Source organism: Podarcis raffonei, chromosome 17 (genome assembly GCF_027172205.1).
Source record: "Podarcis raffonei isolate rPodRaf1 chromosome 17, rPodRaf1.pri, whole genome shotgun sequence".
Lineage (NCBI taxonomy): Eukaryota > Metazoa > Chordata > Lepidosauria > Squamata > Lacertidae > Podarcis > Podarcis raffonei.
The window spans coordinates 35,554,925-35,574,846 of NC_070618.1; the positions used below are offsets into that span (position 1 = coordinate 35,554,925).

A 19,922-nucleotide genomic window follows, 5' to 3' on the forward strand; every position below is an offset into this window, starting at 1 on the left:
CTGGAGAGCACCATCTTAGCTATTCCTAGTTCAGGGGAATTTAGATTATTGTTGTCTGCTGCCTTCTAGAAAACTGCTTTCCTCTTATATTTGCAGTTGTCAGGAATGGAATCTGGAACATTTTGCATGCAAAATATATGCTTTATCGCTGCATGACAGCTGTTCCTTCACTATTGTCCCAGAGAGGTAGAATACAATCTTCCACATGTGGTGGACATGTAAAAAGGTAAAAGTGTATTGGGAAATGATTTATGATGAATTGGAAAAAAATGTTCAAAACTACTATCCCACAAAAACCAGAGCCCTTTTTGTTGGGGATAATCCAGACTGAAATTCCCTGGTGTTGGAAAAAGGTTATTTATGTGTGCAACAACTACGGATCGTGTTTTATTAGCCCCCAAATGGAAAGTGAGCGAGGTCCCAACTAAAGAGGATTGGCAACTTAAGTTGACAGAATATGCACAACTTGCAGATTTAACATATAGAATAAGAGAGCAAGAAGAATATATGTTTCTAGAAGACTGGAATACATTTATTGAATATATGGAAAATAACTGTATACATCTGAATAAATAATTTTTGATGGATGTAAAAGTGGAAAACTGATCTGAATGGTTACAGTAAAATATGCAGGGATGTAGGATACATAGAATGAACCATGGAAAGAGAAGAAGGGAAATCACTGGATATTTTAAAGTTTGTAAAATGTTTATTTGAAAATGAAAAATTGAAAATTTAATAAAAAATATTATAAAAGAAGAAGAGAGGTGGAATACAAATATTTGAATGAACGTGCGTACGTTGAACAAGGTCCCATTATTCCCTTTAGCCATCCACGTCTGAATCTGATTCAGTACATCATAGCCTGTTAACCAACCTCTCACGATTACTGTTGAAAAAAGACCCTCTTCCCCAGGAGACCCCACAGAGCTTCCTTGACATCTTTGTTCCTGAGGCTGTAGATGTAAGGGTTGGACATTGGGGTGATGACAGTGTACACCACAGCAAAGACAGCCCCTCGATGCGATGAGTAGCTGGATTTTGGCAGAAAGTAGGCAGCAATGATGGCTCCATAGAAGAGGGTCACCATGGTGAGGTGGGAGCCACAGGTGGAGAAAGCTTTGCGCCTCCCCGAAGATAACTTCATCACAGCTACCACAATGCGGATGTAGGTGAGTAGGATTAATACACAAGGTCCAAGAAGGACGACGGAACCTTCAAAGAAGATGAGGGCTTCATTGACGCTGGTGTCTGAGCAGGACAGCTGCAGGAGGGGCTGGTGGTCACAAAAGTAATGGAACAAGTGGTTGTCCCCACGATAACTGAGACGCAGGAGGAGGCTGGCATGGAGCATGGAGTGGAGGGTGGAAACAAGCCAGCAGCCAGCTACCAAGTGTCCACAGACCTTCTGGTTCATTACCGTAGTGTAGTGTAGTGGATTGCAAATTGCAACATAGCGATCCAGAGCCATGACACTCACTATCAGAAGGTCAGTCACGCCAAACACGCAGAAGAAGAAGAACTGAGCCATGCAGCAGTAGAAAGGGATAGTCTTGGAAGTGGAGATGATGTGAGCCAACATCTGAGGCACAGTGACTGACAGGAAGCCCACATCCACCACAGAGAGGCTCCGAAGCAGGAAATACATGGGAGTCTGGAGTCGGGCATCCAGAGAGATGAGAATGATCATCATGATGTTGCCCAGAAGTCCTGCTCCATACATCAGCAGAAAGATTAGGAACAAGAGTGGCTGCTCTTTAGGCTGGGCGGAAAAACCCAGAAGGACAAACTCGACAATGTCTGTGCCATTCTCACAGTCCATGGGCCCTGCAGAGAGAAACACACCACACAGCTGGCATGAGCCAAAGGGCTTCATAGCATAACTACCTGTGTAGTAATTGCACAGGCTATCCACCCCCCCAACCAGTCCTCCAAACACTCTCAGGACTTGGCAGGGAGAGGGAGAGGTCGTGAGGTGTTGCAAATCACAAGCCAAACGGCAAGCTGCCACCACCTCCTTTCCTGGGCACCCTCGAATGGGGTCCAAGGAGGAGAAACGCCCTTTGATATTTACCGGGTTGCCCAGTCCTGTGTCACTGTACCGGGACGCAGACAGAAATCCAACAGGTAGATGTACCAAGGGGTCGGGCACCAGTTTAGCTTCTCTGGGTAAAAAGACACAAAAGGTAAAAGTCCTTTTCCAAGTTTATTGAAAAAGCCACTCAGAAAGTAAAAGCTTGCACATTTCTTGGAAGGTTACAAACAGGAAAAAAAAACATTATAAAATATAGCTAACTAAAACATACTCACAAAATCCAATAGTTCAAAGCACAGCGAGTAGTCAAAATCTCTTTGCTGGTCAAACGCCTTCTGGCAACAAATGCCAGGGCAAGATGTTCTGCAGTTTTCATCTGAATTCCCCAAAGCTTTATCCTTGAGAATCCCACGTGGAGAAGGGGTTTAGGGACCAATCATTTCTTTAGGTTAATTACCAATGGCTGTATGATGGGACTATATCTGCTGATTATAAGGAGACCAGCACAGCTGAACTTTGTTTATGCTCAAAGGACCTTGAGATCAAAAGACTGCTTCTTTGTTCCCATACTTTTCTGATATGTACCAGGCTCTTGAGCTGTAAATTGCCTGATAGCCTTTTCACATCCAGTCCACATCCGAGCCCCCAGCTGCCAGGATCTACAAATCAGAAAACATATTTTTCCTGCTGTGACATATGAGAGTGCTGGAGGTGAAATAGTTAAACAGGTTACCCAATCAGAACCCAGGGGGGTGGAGTCAGAGGAACTATAAAACCAGCTCTGGAAGGGACGAAGGGAGAGTTAGTTGGGAGGTTGGTTGGAGTGGGAGTGAATTGGGATAGAGTCTGTGGTTACGTTGAGTGAGTGTAGCAAAATAAACTGAGTTACGAACAGTTAGGAGCTAGGAAGACAAGTAAATATCTGAGAGGTGGTTTAGTGAGTGAGAGCAGGTAGCGGAACATGTAGGTCTGGATAGGCACCCCATGATTGTAACTGACTGAGACTGTTTAAGAAACCACACACTTGTTAAACTGCAATAAATAAACAGAAGTTTATGTTCCAATTTAACCCTGACTGGACTCAGTATTTTACCAGGTAGGGCCTGGGTGGTGGCAGTGAGAAATAAAGTGGTGGCATGGGGATCAATAGACGGTGAAATGTCTGGGGACCCTGTGTGATTGCCACAGAAAAGTGGTGGCAGCGGTGGGAGTCAATAAGTCTAAGAGCCTGTGAGGGGGACTTCCGGGTTAGCGCCATCGACTAATGGCGGATTCCCTCTGAGCTCCGGAGGGAATCGGCTCCGCAGGATCGGGTCCTGCCGCTGCGGCGATGCGGGGACCCATAAAAATCACAGGCGGTGAAGCATGTGAACCTGGTGACTCGGCGGGCACCATTTGCGCCCCCCGACCTGCGAAGGAGCCTTTTAAAAGGCTTCGGAACGGGGGACGGGGCGAGCGGCGCGGTGCGGAGAGTCGACTGCTTCTCCTGCAGAGTGAAGCCGCATTGCCATGGTCGGAGAGCGCTGACTTCTTCTCTTGAACAATTGGACTCTAAAAGTAACAACCCGTGAGTACTACGGAAATTGGTACTGTAAAGAAAATTTTGCTTTTAAGAATTAGGCACGATCGGGGAAGGTGTAAAAAGGAAGTCTGCCTCCCCGTCTTGTAAACAAGTTAAAGCAAAGACCTGCTAACTAAGGTTGAGAGAACCTTTTCTTCTTTCCTTCTTTGGTAAAAGACTTTAATTTCACGGTTTGGCAGTATAAGAAATTTTGCTGGAGGATAAAGAGCTAATTTTGGGAACCGAAGTGCCACCCTCCCGGACCCGGGAGTGTTCCGCGAGAGAGCCTGTCGATGAGGTACTAAAGAGTTTGACAGCTGTCAAAGTAGCTGTCAAAACGGAAAAAGAGAACTTTGTTTCTGTTGCTTCTGCTGGTTATATCTGTTACAATTTTTGTTACAATTTGTTGAAAACAAGGAAGAACTGATACAAACTAGCTGGATTTTTGGACTTGGATTGGAATGAACACTAAGAAACCAAAATCCCTCTAGAGGGGGATTTGGGACATTACAAGAATGGCTGGAGAAGGGAGAATTCAGGCTGAATTGGACAGAGTCTTTGTTCTCTTGGGAAAGTTGCAAGGCCAAATTGATGTTTTGGCTATAAATGTTACAACTCTGGACTCAACTGTAAACAATATCATTGAAACTGATAAGGAGTTGAATCTGGAAGTTTATTCAACTGAACAGAAAGAGAAACTTGACAACTTTGAGAATTTGGAGAAGGAGACATATGTTGTCCCTGAAGAGCTGCAGATAATGAAGGAGGACTTGAGGCCTGACATGATGGTAATGAAGGAAAATAAGAATTTGATGTGGAAAATCTGGCCTGAATTGGAGATTGAAGAAAGAAAAGATCTCCTTATGTGGAGATCCGAAGACCTAAGGATTACAAATTTGCTTAAGGTGGAGGTTGGAGCCTTGGGGACATTTGGACTTGAAAGGAGTAAGAAACAAGATTTGGGTTCCACCTTTAAGTATGAAGGACTGGCTGAAAGAAACATGGATCCTGAAGGGCCAGAGTTTCTCCGAGAGTTGGTGTTTAATTTTAAGGACTATCAAAAAAACCAGCAGAGAGGAATTGAGAGAGAATTAAGAGCCTCGGACGTGAGATCTCCAGGCTAAATATTAGATTATGACTGATGGACATTTGTTGGGGACTGGAACTAGGAAAGGGGTGGGGTGGGGTTTGGGAATCCAAAGGGTACATAAGTATAATGTGTTTTGTTTTTATCTTTGTTTTTGTAATGTTTATGAAATTTGGGAAATTCGTGGAAGGGAATTTGGGTCGACTTTAGAAAGAATGCTTTAAGAATATGTATTGATGTATAAGTATTGATGTTTAAGTTTGGATAAGGTAAAATTGGTTTAAAAAAAAAACTAAATTAAAGGAAAATAAGGTTAGCAAAAATAAATTGAGGAAATGGATGAAAGAGTAAAAGTAAAATAATAACATGTTAATTTATTAGGTTAAGAAATTATGGTTAAGGATTTGCTGAATCAATAATTTGAATTGGAATACAAAAAGGGGAGGTATGAGGAGGTCGGGAAAATATGTCAATGAAAGTAAATTTTGGTGAACTTAATGTGTTTTTAATCTTTATGTATCTTTTTTTCTGTTTTTTCGTATCTTTTCCTTTTCCTTTTTGATTTTTTATATTTTTACTGTATTAATTTTGAAAATTTTAATAAATATCTTTAAAAAAAAAAAAAGAGCCTGTGAGGGGAAGCAGTACACCTGGAGAGGGGAAGGGTAAATCGGTGAAGTGATTACCTGGCCCGAGGGTGTGATTGAGGTAAACCCCAGATTGCCGTGAAGCCGAGATCACAATAAGAGCAAGAGATCTCAGAAGTGTGACGGCCTGGGATTCGGACTCGGATGCTGAACCTGAGGAATCCCAGCCTGCACAGGATTCCCCGCCTCCAGAACCAGCTGAGCCAGGGCTGGGGCTTGAGCCTGAAGGGTCCTCACCTGTGCTGGATCCTCAGGTGCAGGCACCAGCTGAGTCTGCTCTGGCTCCTGAGGGGATGGAGGACGCATTGCCTGCAGGTGCTCCACTCTCAGCCCCGTCAGAGGAAGCTGAGGTTGCCTCTGGGTCTGGTAACCCTCCAGCCTCTCCTGAGCTGCAGAGGCTCAGGGCAGAGAGGCGGAGGGAAATAAGTTCCCGCAGGAGGAGTGCTCGCCTCCAGGCCAGTGGACCTGGGCCACCCTATGCCTCGGGGCAGATAAAAGCCAGCCAGCTCCAGTCCCAAGTTGCAGGAGCAACATTGGTAGCCAGTTCCTGCCTGAACCCTGTCCTGCTTTCTTGCCGGAGCTCCTGACCTCACCCGACTCCCTGCCCTGCACACAGCTTCAGCTTTGCCTCCATACTGCACCTTTGACCTCGGACTGGACTCGGACCTCGCCTCATGGTTAATCCATGGGACCAGCACAAGAAGACTGTTCTGGCAGAGGCTTAGGCTCAGGGTCAGTGGAAGTAAGCTTGAAAGGTTAGAGGCAAAAACCTAAAGCTATACTTTGGGGACCAGGGTCTTGAAAAGCCAAGCCGGGAGGAACAGTGTTGAGAGTAAAATTCTCTTATTCAATTAATTAGTGCAAAATACTAACTCACACATAATGCCCCCCAAGAAGACCAAGCACCCTGTGAGAGAAAACCCATACGAAATCTCTGGAGAAGAGAATGGGAATCCCCAGGGGGAGGAAACGAGAATAGAAGAGATGACTAAAACCCCACCTGAAGTAGAAGTTCCACAGTTCTCAGAGGATTTTGAAAAGTGGAAATTTGTACAAGAATGTAACTTGAAATTAGAGCTTGAGAAAAATACAACTGAACAAGACTTGGAAAAAGAAAAATTGAGGGCTGAGCAGGAAAGGAAATAGCAGCGGTTTCAGTTAGAGATGAGACAGTTGGAATTAACGGTATGATTGGAAAATCAAAATAATAGTAATAATACCAATGGGCAGAACCCAATGAAGATAGATTTAAAACGATTTCCTGAGTTTAGGCATAAGGATAGCCCAGAAGCATTTTTAGTATCCTTTGAGAGAGCCTGTCATGATTTTCACGTGAGAGAGGAAGATAAAATGATGATCTTGAGAGCTAGAATAAGTGGTCCTCTAGCTGAAATATATGCACAAATGACTGAGGAACAATCCCGAAATTTTGAGGTGTATAAGCAGTTAACATGCACCCGCTTTGGGATTACCTCAGAGCAGTTGAGAAATTTTTTTAGAAGTGTGACAAACGTGAGGGAGGAAACCTATGTGCAGCTTGGTGCAAAGATAAAAACTTACCTCACAAGATGGTTAGAGCAAGAGAATGCAGACATGGTACCTAAGATTAGGGAAGTGATAGTGTTGGAGCAATTTTACAGCACAATAAATGGCCAATTGAAGTACCTGATAAAAGAAAGGAACCGCAAGACAATAGAGGAAGCAGCTGGTTTAGCCGATAAAATAAATGAAATGGCCCACGGATTTGATGGGCCAAAATTTGGTGGGAGATATTGGGAAACAAACAATAATAAATTTCAGATAAGAGAAGTAGCTCCTCTTCAAAAAGCCAACATGAGAAGGCACACACCCATACAGAGTTTACTGAGGGAAAAGTCAATAAAACAAGTTATGCAGGACCCAAAGACATTTCATGCTGGAGATGTGGAAAATTAGGTCATAATTTTTTTATTGCAAAACAGGAAAAGAAACGTCTATTGGTAGCACCATACAAAAACAGACGTATTGTATCCGGCCTGTGGAGCAGGGCCAGACTAGTCAGGTTGTCAAGGGAACCAACATGCCAGCTAGGCCTGAGCCTGCTGAGGTAGTAAATGCCAAAGTCCTGCACTATTATGCAATTCAACAAGATAATCTCTTGTTAAAGAAAGCTGGAGAGTATATCTGGATAGATGGAAAAAGAAATCTCGGGTTAAAGGACATGGGTTCACAAGTCACTATAGTCCACCAGGATGAAGCCTTAATTCCAGGAAAATTAATAAAATTAAAAGGCATTTCTAAACAAGCAGAGATCCTAAAGGTGGCGGAAATAGATGTCAGGTTCAAAAACTGTGCAGGGAAGTGGCAGGTAGCCCTTTCGGAAGAAATTCCCACCCCTGTGCTCATTGGTTGGGACATTTTAGAACATGTGCAGAGTACTTTCATAGTTACCAGAGCAAACGGGAGCCTATAGTCACCTAATCCTGAGGGGGTGGATACAGTAGCAGAGGCAGACAATGCTGAAGGACAGCAAGGGAATGATCAGTGTGAGGAAAGAAAAGACACCTTTTTATTTCCTTTGACTAAAAGTCAAACCCCAAGTTTTGCCGAAAAGCAAAAAGAAGATACTGAGTCACAAATGTACTTTGAGGGAGCCGAGTCGGAGAGGCCATTAACTCCTGAGTGCCCAGAACGTTTTTGTTCGAGCAAGTACCTTTTATATCGAGAAGTCCTTGCCCCACCATCCGGGTGTGTGTGTGTGAAGAAGTGAGAAGACAGTTAGTAATCCCACATGAATACCGGGGCCAAATCCTGCAGCACGCTCACAATAGTGTATTTGGAGCGCATACGGGTATTACACGTACAAAATGGAGAGTGGCTCAGAATTTTTATTGGCCAGGCATGGGGAAACAAATAAAACAATACTGTCAAGCTTGTGACATATGTCAGAAAAGAGACACCGGTCAAGACAAAACAAAAGCCAAATTGTGCCCCTTGCCTATCATATCAACCCCTTTTCAACGGTTAGGGCTGGACCTGATAGGGCCCTTGCCTAGAGCCAGAAGGCGGGGAAACATCCTCACCATAGTGGATTACGCAACCAAATATCCAGAAGCCATTCCGTTGCGAAACATTGAAATGGAAATGGTGGCAAGCGCTTTAATTAACTATATGAGTAGATTGGGCTTTGCCAGTGAAATAGTCACTGACGGGTTCTTCTTTTACATCAAGACTAACGAAAAGAGTATGTTACAGAAAGGTAGCCGTGTTGGTCTGCCATAGTCAAAACAAAAAATTTTTTTCCCCTTCCAGTAGCACCTTAAAGACCAACTAAGTTAGTTCTTGGTATGAGCTTTCGTGTGCATGCACACTTCTTCAGAGTATGGGAAAGAGTATGGGAAGTGTGTGGTATTAAGCATTTAACATCAACACCTTACCACCCTGAAACTAATGGATTAGTTGAAAGATTTAATGGAACCCTAATGAGAATGATTAAAGCCTATACTGCATAAAATCCCAATGATTGGGATGATAAGATACAACCACTACTGTATGCATCTAGGGATGTACCCCAAGAAAGTACCGGGTTTAGCTCATTTAAGTTATTGTGCGGGAGGCCCCATTAGCTAAAGTTAAAGCTAAAGTCAGGTTAAGAACAGTTTCAGGTTAAGAACGGACCTCCAGAACGAATTAAGTTCTTAACCCGAGGTACCACTGTATTTAGTTTAGGCTGGGATAGCCAACATGGTGCCTTCAAAACTCCCATTAGACCCAGCCAGCAGAGCCAATGCTCAGGGATGATGGGAGCTGGATTCCAACAACATCTGGAGAGCACCATCTTAGCTATTCTTAGTTGTTCTTTCACATCAAGACTAACGAAAAGAGTATGGGAAGTGTGTGGTATTAAGCATTTAACATCAACACCTTACCACCCTGAAACTAATGGATTAATTGAAAGATTTAATGGAACCCTAATGAGAATGATTAAAGCCTATACTGCAGAAAATCCCAATGATTGGGATGATAAGATACAACCACTACTGTATGCATCTAGGGATGTACCCCAAGAAAGTACCGGGTTTAGCTCATTTAAGTTATTGTGCGGGAGGCCCCATTAGCTAAAGTTAAAGCTAAAGTCAGGTTAAGAACAGTTTCAGGTTAAGAATGGACCTCCAGAACAAATTAAGTTCTTAACCCGAGGTACCACTGTATTTAGTTTAGGCTGGGATAGTCAACATGGTGCCTTCAAAACTCCCATTAGACCCAGCCAGCAGAGCCAATGCTCAGGGATGATGGGAGCTGGATTCCAACAACATCTGGAGAGCACCATCTTAGCTATTCCTAGTTCAGGGGAATTTAGATTATTGTTGTCTGCCACCCACTAGAAAACTGCTTTATATTAAGTTGGACTGTTGGCCCACAATGCTCACTAATTATATTCACTGCCTGACAGCAGCTCTCTAGGATGTCAGAGTGGACTCTTTCCTCGTTATATCTGGAGTTGTCACGAATGGAGTCTGGAACAGTTTGCATGCAAAATATATGCTTTATCGCTGCATGACAACTGTTCCTTCACTGTTGTCCCAGGCTAGAAGAGAGGCGGAATAAATTCTTCCACATGTGGTGGACATGTAAAAAGGTAAAAGTGTATTCGGAAATGATTTACAATGAATTGGAAAAAAACATTCAAAACTATTTTATCCCCCAAAACCAGAGTCCTTTTTGTTGGGGATAATCCATACTGAAATTCTCAGGTGTCGAAAAAAGGTTATTTATGTGTGCAACTACGGCCCGTGTTTTATTAGCTCCCAAATGGAAAGTGAGTGAGGTCCCAACTAAAGAGGATTGGCAACTTAAATTTGACAGAATATGCACAACTTGCAGATTTAACATATAGACTAAGAGAGCAAGAAGAGCATATGTTTCAAGAAGACTGGAAAACATTTATTGAATATATGGAAAATAACTGTATACATCTGAAAACGCTGGCAGCATGAAGATAAATTCAACAGAGTAAATAATTTTTGATGGATGTAAAAGTGGAAAACTGATCTGAATGGTTACAGTAAAATATGCCAGGATGTAGGCTACGTAGAATGAACCATGGAAAGAGAAGAAGGGAAATCACTGGATATTTTAAAGTTTGTAAAATGTTTATTTGAAATTGAAAAATTGAAAATTAATAAAAATTATTATAAAAGAAGAAGAGAGGTGAAATACAAATATCTGAATGAACAAACGAACGTACGCAGAACAAGGTTCCATTATTCCCTTTAGACATCCACATCTGAATAGGATTCTGTACATCATAGCCTGTTAACCAACCTTTCACTATTACTGTTGAAAAAAGGCCCTCTTCCCCAGGAGATCCCACAGAGCTTCCTTGACATCTTTATTCCTGAGGCTGTAGATGTAAGGGTTGGACATTGGGGTGATGACAGTGTACACCACAGCAAAGACAGCCCCTCGCTGGGATGAGTAGCTGGATGTTGGCAGAAAGTAGACAGCAATGATAGCTCCATAGAAGAAGGTCACCATGGTGAGGTGGGAGCCACAGGTGGAGAAAGCTTTGCGCCTCCCCGAAGAAGATAACTTCATCACAGCTACCACAATGCGGACGTAGGTGAGGATGATTAACACAAAAGGTCCAAGAACGACGATGACACCTTCAAAGAAGATGACGGCTTCATTGATGCTGGTGTCTGAGCAGGACAGCTGCAGGAGGGGCTGATGGTCACAAAAGTAATGGAACAAGTGGTTGTCCCCACGATAACTGAGACGCAGGAGGAGGCTGGCATGGAGCATGGAGTGGAGGGTAGAAACAATCCAGCAGCCAGCTACCAGGTGTCCACAGACCTTCTGGTTCATTACCGTAGTGTAGTGTAGTGGATTGCAAATTGCAACATAGCGATCCAGAGCCATGACGCTCACTATCAGAAGGTCAGTCACGCCAAACACGTAGAAGAAAAAGAACTGAGCCATGCAGCAGTAGAAAGGGATAGTCTTGGAAGAGGAGATGATGTGAGCCAGCATCTGAGGCACAGTGACTGACAGGAAGCCCACATCCACCACAGAGAGGCTCCGAAGCAAGAAATACATGGGAGTCTGGAGTCGGGCATCCAGAGAGATGAGAATGATCATCATGATGTTGCCCAGAAGTCCTGCTCCATACATCAGCAGAAAGATTAGGAACAAGAGTGGCTGCTCTTTAGGCTGGGTGGAAAAACCCAGAAGGACAAACTCGACGATGTCTGTGCCATTCTCACAGTCCTTGGGACCTGCAGAGAGAAACACACCACACAGCTGGCATGAGCCAAAGGTCTTCATAGCATAGCTTCCTGCCTAAAGGAAGACCCATCTAACACAACACTGAAAGGGATGGTTCAGTGGTTAAGATTGCAAATTTTGGAACGCAGATTCTGAAGTTGAACTCTCAGTATGTGAATTTTGGCCTTTCTACACTTGTTGAGCAGTCTTTTTCTTTTGTGGTTTTATCAGGTGGAAAATGCGGAATGCCATTAACAAACTCTCAGCTACCAAATACTATCAAATGCTTTGGATACTGCCCACCATTTCATATCAACAATAAAGTGCTGTCAACATTTCTAAATATGATACCATATAAAGAATCAAATATTTTTGCTTAATAAATATTCTGGCATAGCTACCGTTAAATACTAGGTGGTCATTCCCCCCCCCCCCCATTCAGTTGTTTGGATATTGATAAAGGTCATCTCCTCCTAAACCAGAGATGGGGGACTTGTTGTCTTCCAACTGTTGTTGGACCTCAACTCTCACCTGCCCCAGGTAGCACAGCCAACAGTCAGGGATGATGGAAGTTGAAGTTCAACATCTGAAGGACGCAGGTTATCCACTCCTGCTCTGAACTATCCTTTCCTGCTTACAATGATTCTCCAGTTTTGTTGCATTATATCTGGCTAATGACCACAAGTCACACTCATTGTTTCAACACACCTATTCGTTTGTGGCTCCACCTTGACAGTTTTCATAGGATGGAACAAGAAACAACACGCGACAAGCATGTGATGACCTGGTGCATTTCCCAATTCTTAAAATTATAATTATGAAAAAATGAAAAAATGGTTCAGGGCTGCCTTTAATGTGCTTTCAACACATAATGATGCATTATATTGAGTAAAGCCATTGGTTTACCTTGCCCAGTCATCTCTACTGTGACTGGCAGCAGTGAGCCAAGATCTCGGGCCGAGATTGCCCCCCAATGAGTCAATTTAAGAGTATTTGTTGTGATCGTGAATCTGTGGAACAAAATAACATATTCACATGGCATGCATTATCTTTTGCACCCTGATGATGCCATGGAAAACCAAGGCAATAACTGATCAAAGAAGAATCTGACAGATTCAGGGACCACAGGGCACATGTGAATGAAGTATAGAGAGTGAATGACTGAGTGGGGGAAAGTGGATAGCAGATAATCATTTAGCCCTGTGCATCTTACTAGACAGTCAAGTACAGCAGCAGATATATAGACAGAAGATGGGGAGGGAGAGAGAGAGGGAGACACAGAACATATTTTTTGGTGGTGGTGAGCCATGTTCTAAAATATGGGTTTGCTGTTATCACGTCTAGTAAGATCACATCATAGTCTGAACACAAAGTTTCATGGATATTGAACTGGATGTAGGGATGTGTGAACATGTCCATTTTGGTTCCTTTGGTTCCTATAATCTTAAATTCAATTATCCACATTCCTACATCAGTGTGCTTTTTATTTTATGTCTGTGTGATAATTCATAGAATCATAGAATCATAGAGTTGGAAGAGACCATAAGGGCCATCGAGTCCAACCCCCTGCCAAGCAGGAAACACCATTCATCAGGATTTTAGTGCAATTTCCCCCCAATTTGCATATTTTATATGCATGTTTTTACAAAGCAAATTGTAATGCAATTTTGTATGTTGTTTTTGGTAATATATGCATTTTTTTATGAGCACTTGCCTAGTAAATTCATTTTTGTACACATTACTTGACTGAAGAGCCACAATGCAAAGTTCAGAGAAGCATGAAATTTGGAGAATGGCTATGTTTCAGTTTTCATGTGGCTTCTGAAAGTGTGGATTAAGTAGCCCACCCTCTTCCCGTAATAACTCTCGCTCTCACTCCCTAATGGACCCACTCTTTCTGCCTGCACAAGCTCCCATTCAAATTCTTGCTCCCCTCCTTCCACCAGACCCACCCTCTGCCCATGCAATTCTGAGGAGGAGCCTGAATATGTGAAGAAAAAGTAGTTCTGTTTGAAGTCCAAACAGGACAGGGGACACTTTTCTCAAAAACGAAAAGAAAAAGACACACTTTTTTAGGGATGGGTGGAAACCCTAGTTAACACTTGCTTTAAAGTATCACGCAGTATCTCTGCACACAAATCAGAATGAATGATAATTAAATGCCCATTATCATCTCATCTCCCTGCAAATTAATAAACAGGTTTTCTGGAAGCAGTCTATTAGTCTGCTCCAGTGCAAACAATGAAGGGGGCTTTCTGATGACAATTTATTGTAGGATCAGTGTTCCTCATGCATGCAAAAGTTTGGGGTTTTTTTTGTAGAGGACACACCACATTGTTGTGATATTTCAATGTCCCATTTGCAAGTTAAGCCCTCGTCTGAAAGTACCCAAAGAGGTGGAAGACTCCGGTAAACACTTGCCCCCCCCAAATGGGGCAGTATAATTCACAATAACAAGCTTAAGATGTGAAGGTGAGCAATCAAGCTGAAACTACAGCACATATTAGAGGTCTTCTACTGTCCCACAATCACTTTACCTATTTTGTGCTTCCATATATCAAATGTCCACATTTTACATCCTTGTGCACAACATATCCACAGGCTTTCCATTCACAGATCTCTGTTGCTCACGCCTATAGGAACATACACAAGAGCATTTTCTCTCTAAACTTTTGCCGGGCTGATCTTGCATCAGAAGGGCTGCCTTGCCTTGCCTTCGTCTGGGCCAGACAAATTCAGTCCCACCACAGACTCGCATTCTGTCTCATCTAGCTGATGAAGGTCTACATAAAGGGTGCCTAGCACACTGTTACAGACATTGTGTTAAAAGTTAATGGGGCATCAGAGACTGTAGCATGCCTCAAGATAGTAGCTAAACCCATCCTTACCTGCCTCTGTTTGGATGCTCTTAACTCCTCACCAACTTGATCTTCAGGCTTGAACAAAAGCACTGGGTAAAATGGAACAAAACCCAACAGAACTGCTTTGCTTAAGTATCTCTAAGTTCTGATAAGAAACAGGAAGGGTCTCGTTAAAGGATTTGCATTGGGAGCCTGTAGAGATCTCTCACAAGCCACTTGAGAATAGCTGCTCTTCAACTCTAAAAAGAAAACTTAGCAATCGTGTTCTACATATCAAGTATAAAAATTCCACCCTTTCCCCAGCTAATGTTTCCCCCCATAAACTGGATTGTATCATATCTGTTTACATGAAATCAGGCCACCAAAGATTGCAACAGACTACAACCGACCTTGCTTTTTAACCTCTATGGATTCAGCTAGACTGGTAACGAAAAAGCAATTTATATGTGTTGTATGTGCGATATGAAAGGAACATTTCGTACAAAGATTACCATAATAAAGGACAAAAGTGGTAAGGAAGACATCAAGAAGAGGTGGCAAGAATACACAGAGGAATTATACCAGAAAGATATGGATGGCTCGTACACCCCAGGTAGTGTGGTTGCTGACCTTGAGCCAGACATCCTGGAGAGTGAAGTCAAATGGGCCTTAGAAAGCACTGCAAATAACAAGGCCAGTGGAAGTGATGGTATTCCAGCTGAACTATTTAAAATTTTAAAAGATGATGCTGTTAAGGTGCTACACTCAATATGCCAGCAAGTTTGGAAAACTCAGCAGTGGCCAGAGGATTGGAGAAGATCAGTCTACATCCCAATCCCAAAGAAGGGCAGTGCCAAAGAATGCTCCAACTACCGCACAATTGCACTCATTTCACACGCTAGCAAGGTTATGCTTAAAATTCTACAAGGAAGGCTCAAGCAGTATGTGGACCGAGAACTCCCAGAAGTGCAAGCTGGATTTAGAAGAGGCAGGGGAACAAGAGACCAAATTGCAAACATGTGCTGGATTATGGAGAAAGCTAGAGAGTTCCAGAAAGACATCTACTTCTGCTTCATTGACTATGCAAAAGCCTTTGACTGTGTCGACCACAGCAAATTATGGCAAGTTCTTAAAGAAATGGGAGTGGCTGATCACCTCATCTGTCTCCTGAGAAATCTCTATGTGCGACAAGAAGCTACAGTTAGAACTGGATATGGAATAACTGATTGGTTCAAAATTGGGAAAGGAGTACGACAAGGCTGTATATTGTCTCCCTGCTTATTTAATTTATATGCAGAATTCATCATGCGGAAGGCTGGGCTGGATGAATCCCTAGCTGGAATTAAGATTGCCGGAAGAAATATCAACAACCTCAGATATGCAGATGACACAACTTTGATGGCAGAAAGTGAGGAGGAATTAAAGAACATTTTAATGAGGGTGAAAGAGGAGAGTGCAAAATATGGTCTGAAACTCAACATCAAAAAAATGAAGATCATCGCCACTGGTCCCATCACCATGGAGGCAGTGAGAGATTTTACTTTCTTGGGCTCCACGATCACTGCAGATGGTGACAGCAGCCACGAAATTAAAATTTTCTTGGGAGAAAAGCAATGACAAACCTAGTCAGCATCTTAAAAAGTAGAGACATCACCTTGCCAACAAAGGTCCGTATAGTAAAAGCTATGGTTTTCCCAGTAGTGATGTATGAAAGTGAAAGCTGGACCATAAAGAAGGCTGATCGCCGAAGAATTGATGCTTTTGAATTATGGTGCTGGAGGAGACTCTTGAGAGTCCCATGGACTGCAAGAAGATCAAACCTCTCCATTCTTAAGGAATCAGCCCTGAGTGCTCACTGGAAGGACAGATCGTGAAGCTGAGGCTCCAATACTTTGGCCACCTCATGAGAAGAGAAGACTCCCTGGAAAAGACCCTGATGTTGGGAAAGATGGAGGGCACAAGGAGAAGGGGACGACAGAGGACGAGATGGTTGGATAGTGTTCTCGAAGCTACCAGCATGAGTTTGACCCAACTGTGGAAGGCAGTGGAAGACAGAAGTGCCTGGCGTGCTTTGGTCCATGGGGTCACGAAGAGTCAGACACGACTAACGACTAAACAACAACATGTGCGATATAACATTGTGCTACCAGATGGTGACATGGAGTCCCGTTTTTCTTTACCTGTTTTCCCTGTTTAAATTTACAACACTTTATACTGAAACACTTCTGGCTACGTCAGGCAGGGCAGGGCTAAGACATTTTGGCACCTGAGAAGAACCATGAAATGCCCCCACTGCAGGGAGGGGCATGAAGATCTACATCAGGAACAAGGTGTGTGTGGGGGGGAGAGATTTATTTTGGGGACAAGGAAGAAGTGAAGAGCTACATTTGGAATAAGGGTGGGAATCAAATCAACCTTACCCAGTGGATGAACTGGGAATCAAAGGCCACTGCAGTGGGAGTGGGGCCTTCTCTGAATCACACCATAGGGGTGCAGATCCTAGGAGAATCCAGAGGGCAGCTCCCACCGTTTCCTCCCTGGGGGTGGGAAGAGGCCAGCAGCACCTCCTATTAAAACATTAAAAGTGTGTTATATTAGGGAATGGGAACGTTGCTTTGCAAATGTGTTTATTAGGCAATTTTTCAAATTAAAATGTATATATGGGATACCATTGCACTAAAATGCTACAGACATTCATTTTTCAATAAAATGCAACCAGGTGCAGAAATATCATGTGACATCATTATGATGGCAGGACGAAGCATTTGCCTTTGCATACTAGCTTGTATCAAATGATTCACTTCCTGCTTCTTGCTTTCAGCAAGTATTGGCTGCCCTTGGATGCTCTGAGCAAAAGGCACCAAATGCAATTCCCACTTGCTAAGGAACCCCCAGGAGTGCTCTTAAAGTGCTCCTTTGCAACCAGGCCTTTGTGGGTGTGATTGGGGCGAGGTGGCCTCATGGGCTGAATTGGGACCTCTGGTGAGCCCGGTCTGAGGTTCTTCATCTCTGGTCTACATGAAGCCACTAGGAGACATCATCCTGAGGTTTAGGCTGAGACTCCATCAGTCCATGACACCCATCTCTCCAAAAAAGAGGATGCTGATTTGCATAACAGTTGTACGTGTTAATTTATACGTATAGCTGTAAACTTGGATATAGTTACTATCGTTTAAACAGAAAGACAACAAATCTCCCCAGCCATTGCAGGTGACCTGGGTGTACCTGCCTGATCTACTGTCTAGGTGCTAGTCATGGGTAGGCAGCTTCAAGGGCCATCTACTTGCTCTCCCCTTTGGGGTTAAAAGGTAAAGGTAAAGGGACCCCTGACAATTAAGTCCACTCGTGAACAACTCTGGGGTTGCGGTGCTCATCTTGCTTTATAGGCCGAGGGAGCCGGTGTTTGTCCACTTCTGCAGACAGTTTTTCCAGGTCATGTGGCCAGCATAACTGTAGCACCCTGCTTGTGGTTAACGCTTAGCTGGAATGAAATATTCAACGCAGCAATAGAGAAATTAAAATAATAATTTATTTGTTGGACAAATAAATAAGAGGCACAGTGGTATATGGTTACCAAGCTCTGGCCTGGCCTCCTGCCATTATGGCCAGCACTTATATTCCCTCAGCTCAGCCCCCTTGCTCCTCCTTTGGCTGCCTCTGTCCAATCAGCCTGGTTAAAATTCCTATTGGCTGTTTGCTAGAACCAATCATAAAAGATACACCCATTTCCTATTACCTTTTATGGGAGACAAAGAGCTATATTTCCTTCTATTTATAATTGGCAAATAAGTAGTCATATATCTTACATTTACCTCGACCAGGCACCTTAATTACCAGATAACCTTTTGCCCTAGACTAGGCGCCTTAACTAACATTTCATCTTTTGCCCTATTGCCCTATTCACTCCAAAACAGATGGTGGCTAATTTTATCTTAAACAGATATTTTGGGTTCACCTCCTCACACATCATCAATGAAAGATCTCCTTCTTTGGAGGTCATTAAGCAGAGGCCCAACAACCATATGTCAGGAGTGCTCCGATGGCGTCTCTCTGTCTGGCAGGGGTCCGGACCCAATGGCCCTCATGGTCTATTCCAACTCTTCTCTGATTCTATAATTTCTTACTTTCTAAATCCTTTGCATAATTACATTTAAGCCAATATATTTCATAACATGTATAGCTTTTTAGAAGAAAGGGAACTTAGTAAAAGCTAAGCTAAATTCTAAAGATTCAAAGCAGTTTCGCCTAGTGCAGTTGCTGTTTGTATTAGCTCTTGCCCTTTTAACCTTAGGAAGATGTGGCTCAAGTTTAATGGGAGGCACAATAATTATTACTATTTTTGCAACCTTGATTGTATTCTATAATTTGTATGGTCAGTGTGACCTTTTGCTCCTAGCCTGTAATTTTCTTTTACAACCCTGAGACACTGCTATAGATCAGGGGGGCCCTTGATCAAGAAGATAAACAGCTGCCAGAGTATGGTTTCTGCCTGGCATGAGAGATACGAACATTTACAAATATATATTTCTTTAAGGTCATTTTTAGAATACAGGAATCTGATCAAAATATAAGCCTTGATTAAATGCAGGCTATGATCAGATGCCTCATTCCCCCCTTTCAAGCTCAAGGACCTTCCCAAGTGTCCTTGATAGCTTGACCTTCATCATATTCCTGAGGTAAAGCTCTGTATAGGGCCATGATATGAGGTAGAGTTTCATTTGAAATCATCTTGCTAATTGTACTTCTAAAACATGAAATGATACATGGCACCATACACAAAACCATTACTACTACCGTCAAGAAAAACAAGCAAGACAATAGTATCCCTTTGAGTCCTGCGACATTTGGAAACCAGTTGGTGAGCCATCCCATATCCCATCCTTCCCATGTTTGTACTGGGACATGTGCTATATTCTCCATCTTTGTGGCCAACACACGGATTGCCTCACCATTATCAGAAATGTTAAAGCAACAGGCATTCCCTGTCAAGTTCAAGACTCCACATAGGCCTCCCTGCCTGGCAAGTACATAATCCATTCCCATTTTCAGCTGCAAAATGGCGGCTCTACTTTCATCCAACTGTTGTGCAATAAGTCTCAAACTCTGGGCCGTTGCATTGGTTACAAGTTCCACTACTGCTTGCAATCAAATTATTCTGTTTAGATTATAAATAGGATCCCGAGCCCCTTGTATGAGCTCATCAGGATTCCAGGAGGCAGGTTCATAATAGGCTATAATGCGCTCTGGTGGCCAATCATCAGTATCGCTCCAACTTTGGGTACTTCCTCCTGCTATATGAGAAATATCAGCGTTTCTTCGTGTACGCTTGGCTGAACTAGTGGGCATAATCCACATTGGTGGTAATACCCATCCCAGGAAACAAGTCCCACTCCATTTGGAAGGGAGTTTCTTGTATGCCCATTCTCCACATATCCACCACAACCATCGGGTCTGAGGTTTTTGGTATGTGGAGTGCATAAGGCGAAATATCAAAAGGGGTACAGAG

The 19,922-nt window shown here is 43.1% G+C and overlaps 2 protein-coding genes across 3 annotated transcripts; both read right to left on the bottom strand.

Moving 5' to 3' along the window:
* Positions 1-577: 577 nt before the first annotated feature.
* On the bottom strand, positions 578-3,267 carry LOC128405049 (olfactory receptor 1B1-like). 2 transcript variants are annotated; one of them, XM_053371227.1, is made up of 3 exons: positions 2,311-3,267; positions 2,075-2,165; positions 578-1,827 (listed from the first exon to the last, which is right to left on the bottom strand). In XM_053371227.1, exon 3 carries the CDS (start codon positions 1,820-1,822, stop codon positions 887-889), a length of 936 nt encoding a protein of 311 aa, XP_053227202.1. In that variant the 5' UTR covers positions 1,823-1,827; positions 2,075-2,165; positions 2,311-3,267; the 3' UTR covers positions 578-886. The 2 variants fall into 2 exon arrangements, with proteins under 2 accessions (XP_053227202.1, XP_053227203.1); XM_053371228.1 differs by lacking the exon at positions 2,075-2,165.
* Positions 3,268-10,643: 7,376 nt separating this feature from the next.
* Positions 10,644-11,685, bottom strand: LOC128405048 (olfactory receptor 1B1-like). Its single transcript, XM_053371226.1, has one exon. The coding sequence runs from the start codon at positions 11,634-11,636 to the stop codon at positions 10,644-10,646; it is 993 nt and encodes a 330-aa protein (XP_053227201.1). The 5' UTR covers positions 11,637-11,685.
* Positions 11,686-19,922: the final 8,237 nt, after the last annotated feature.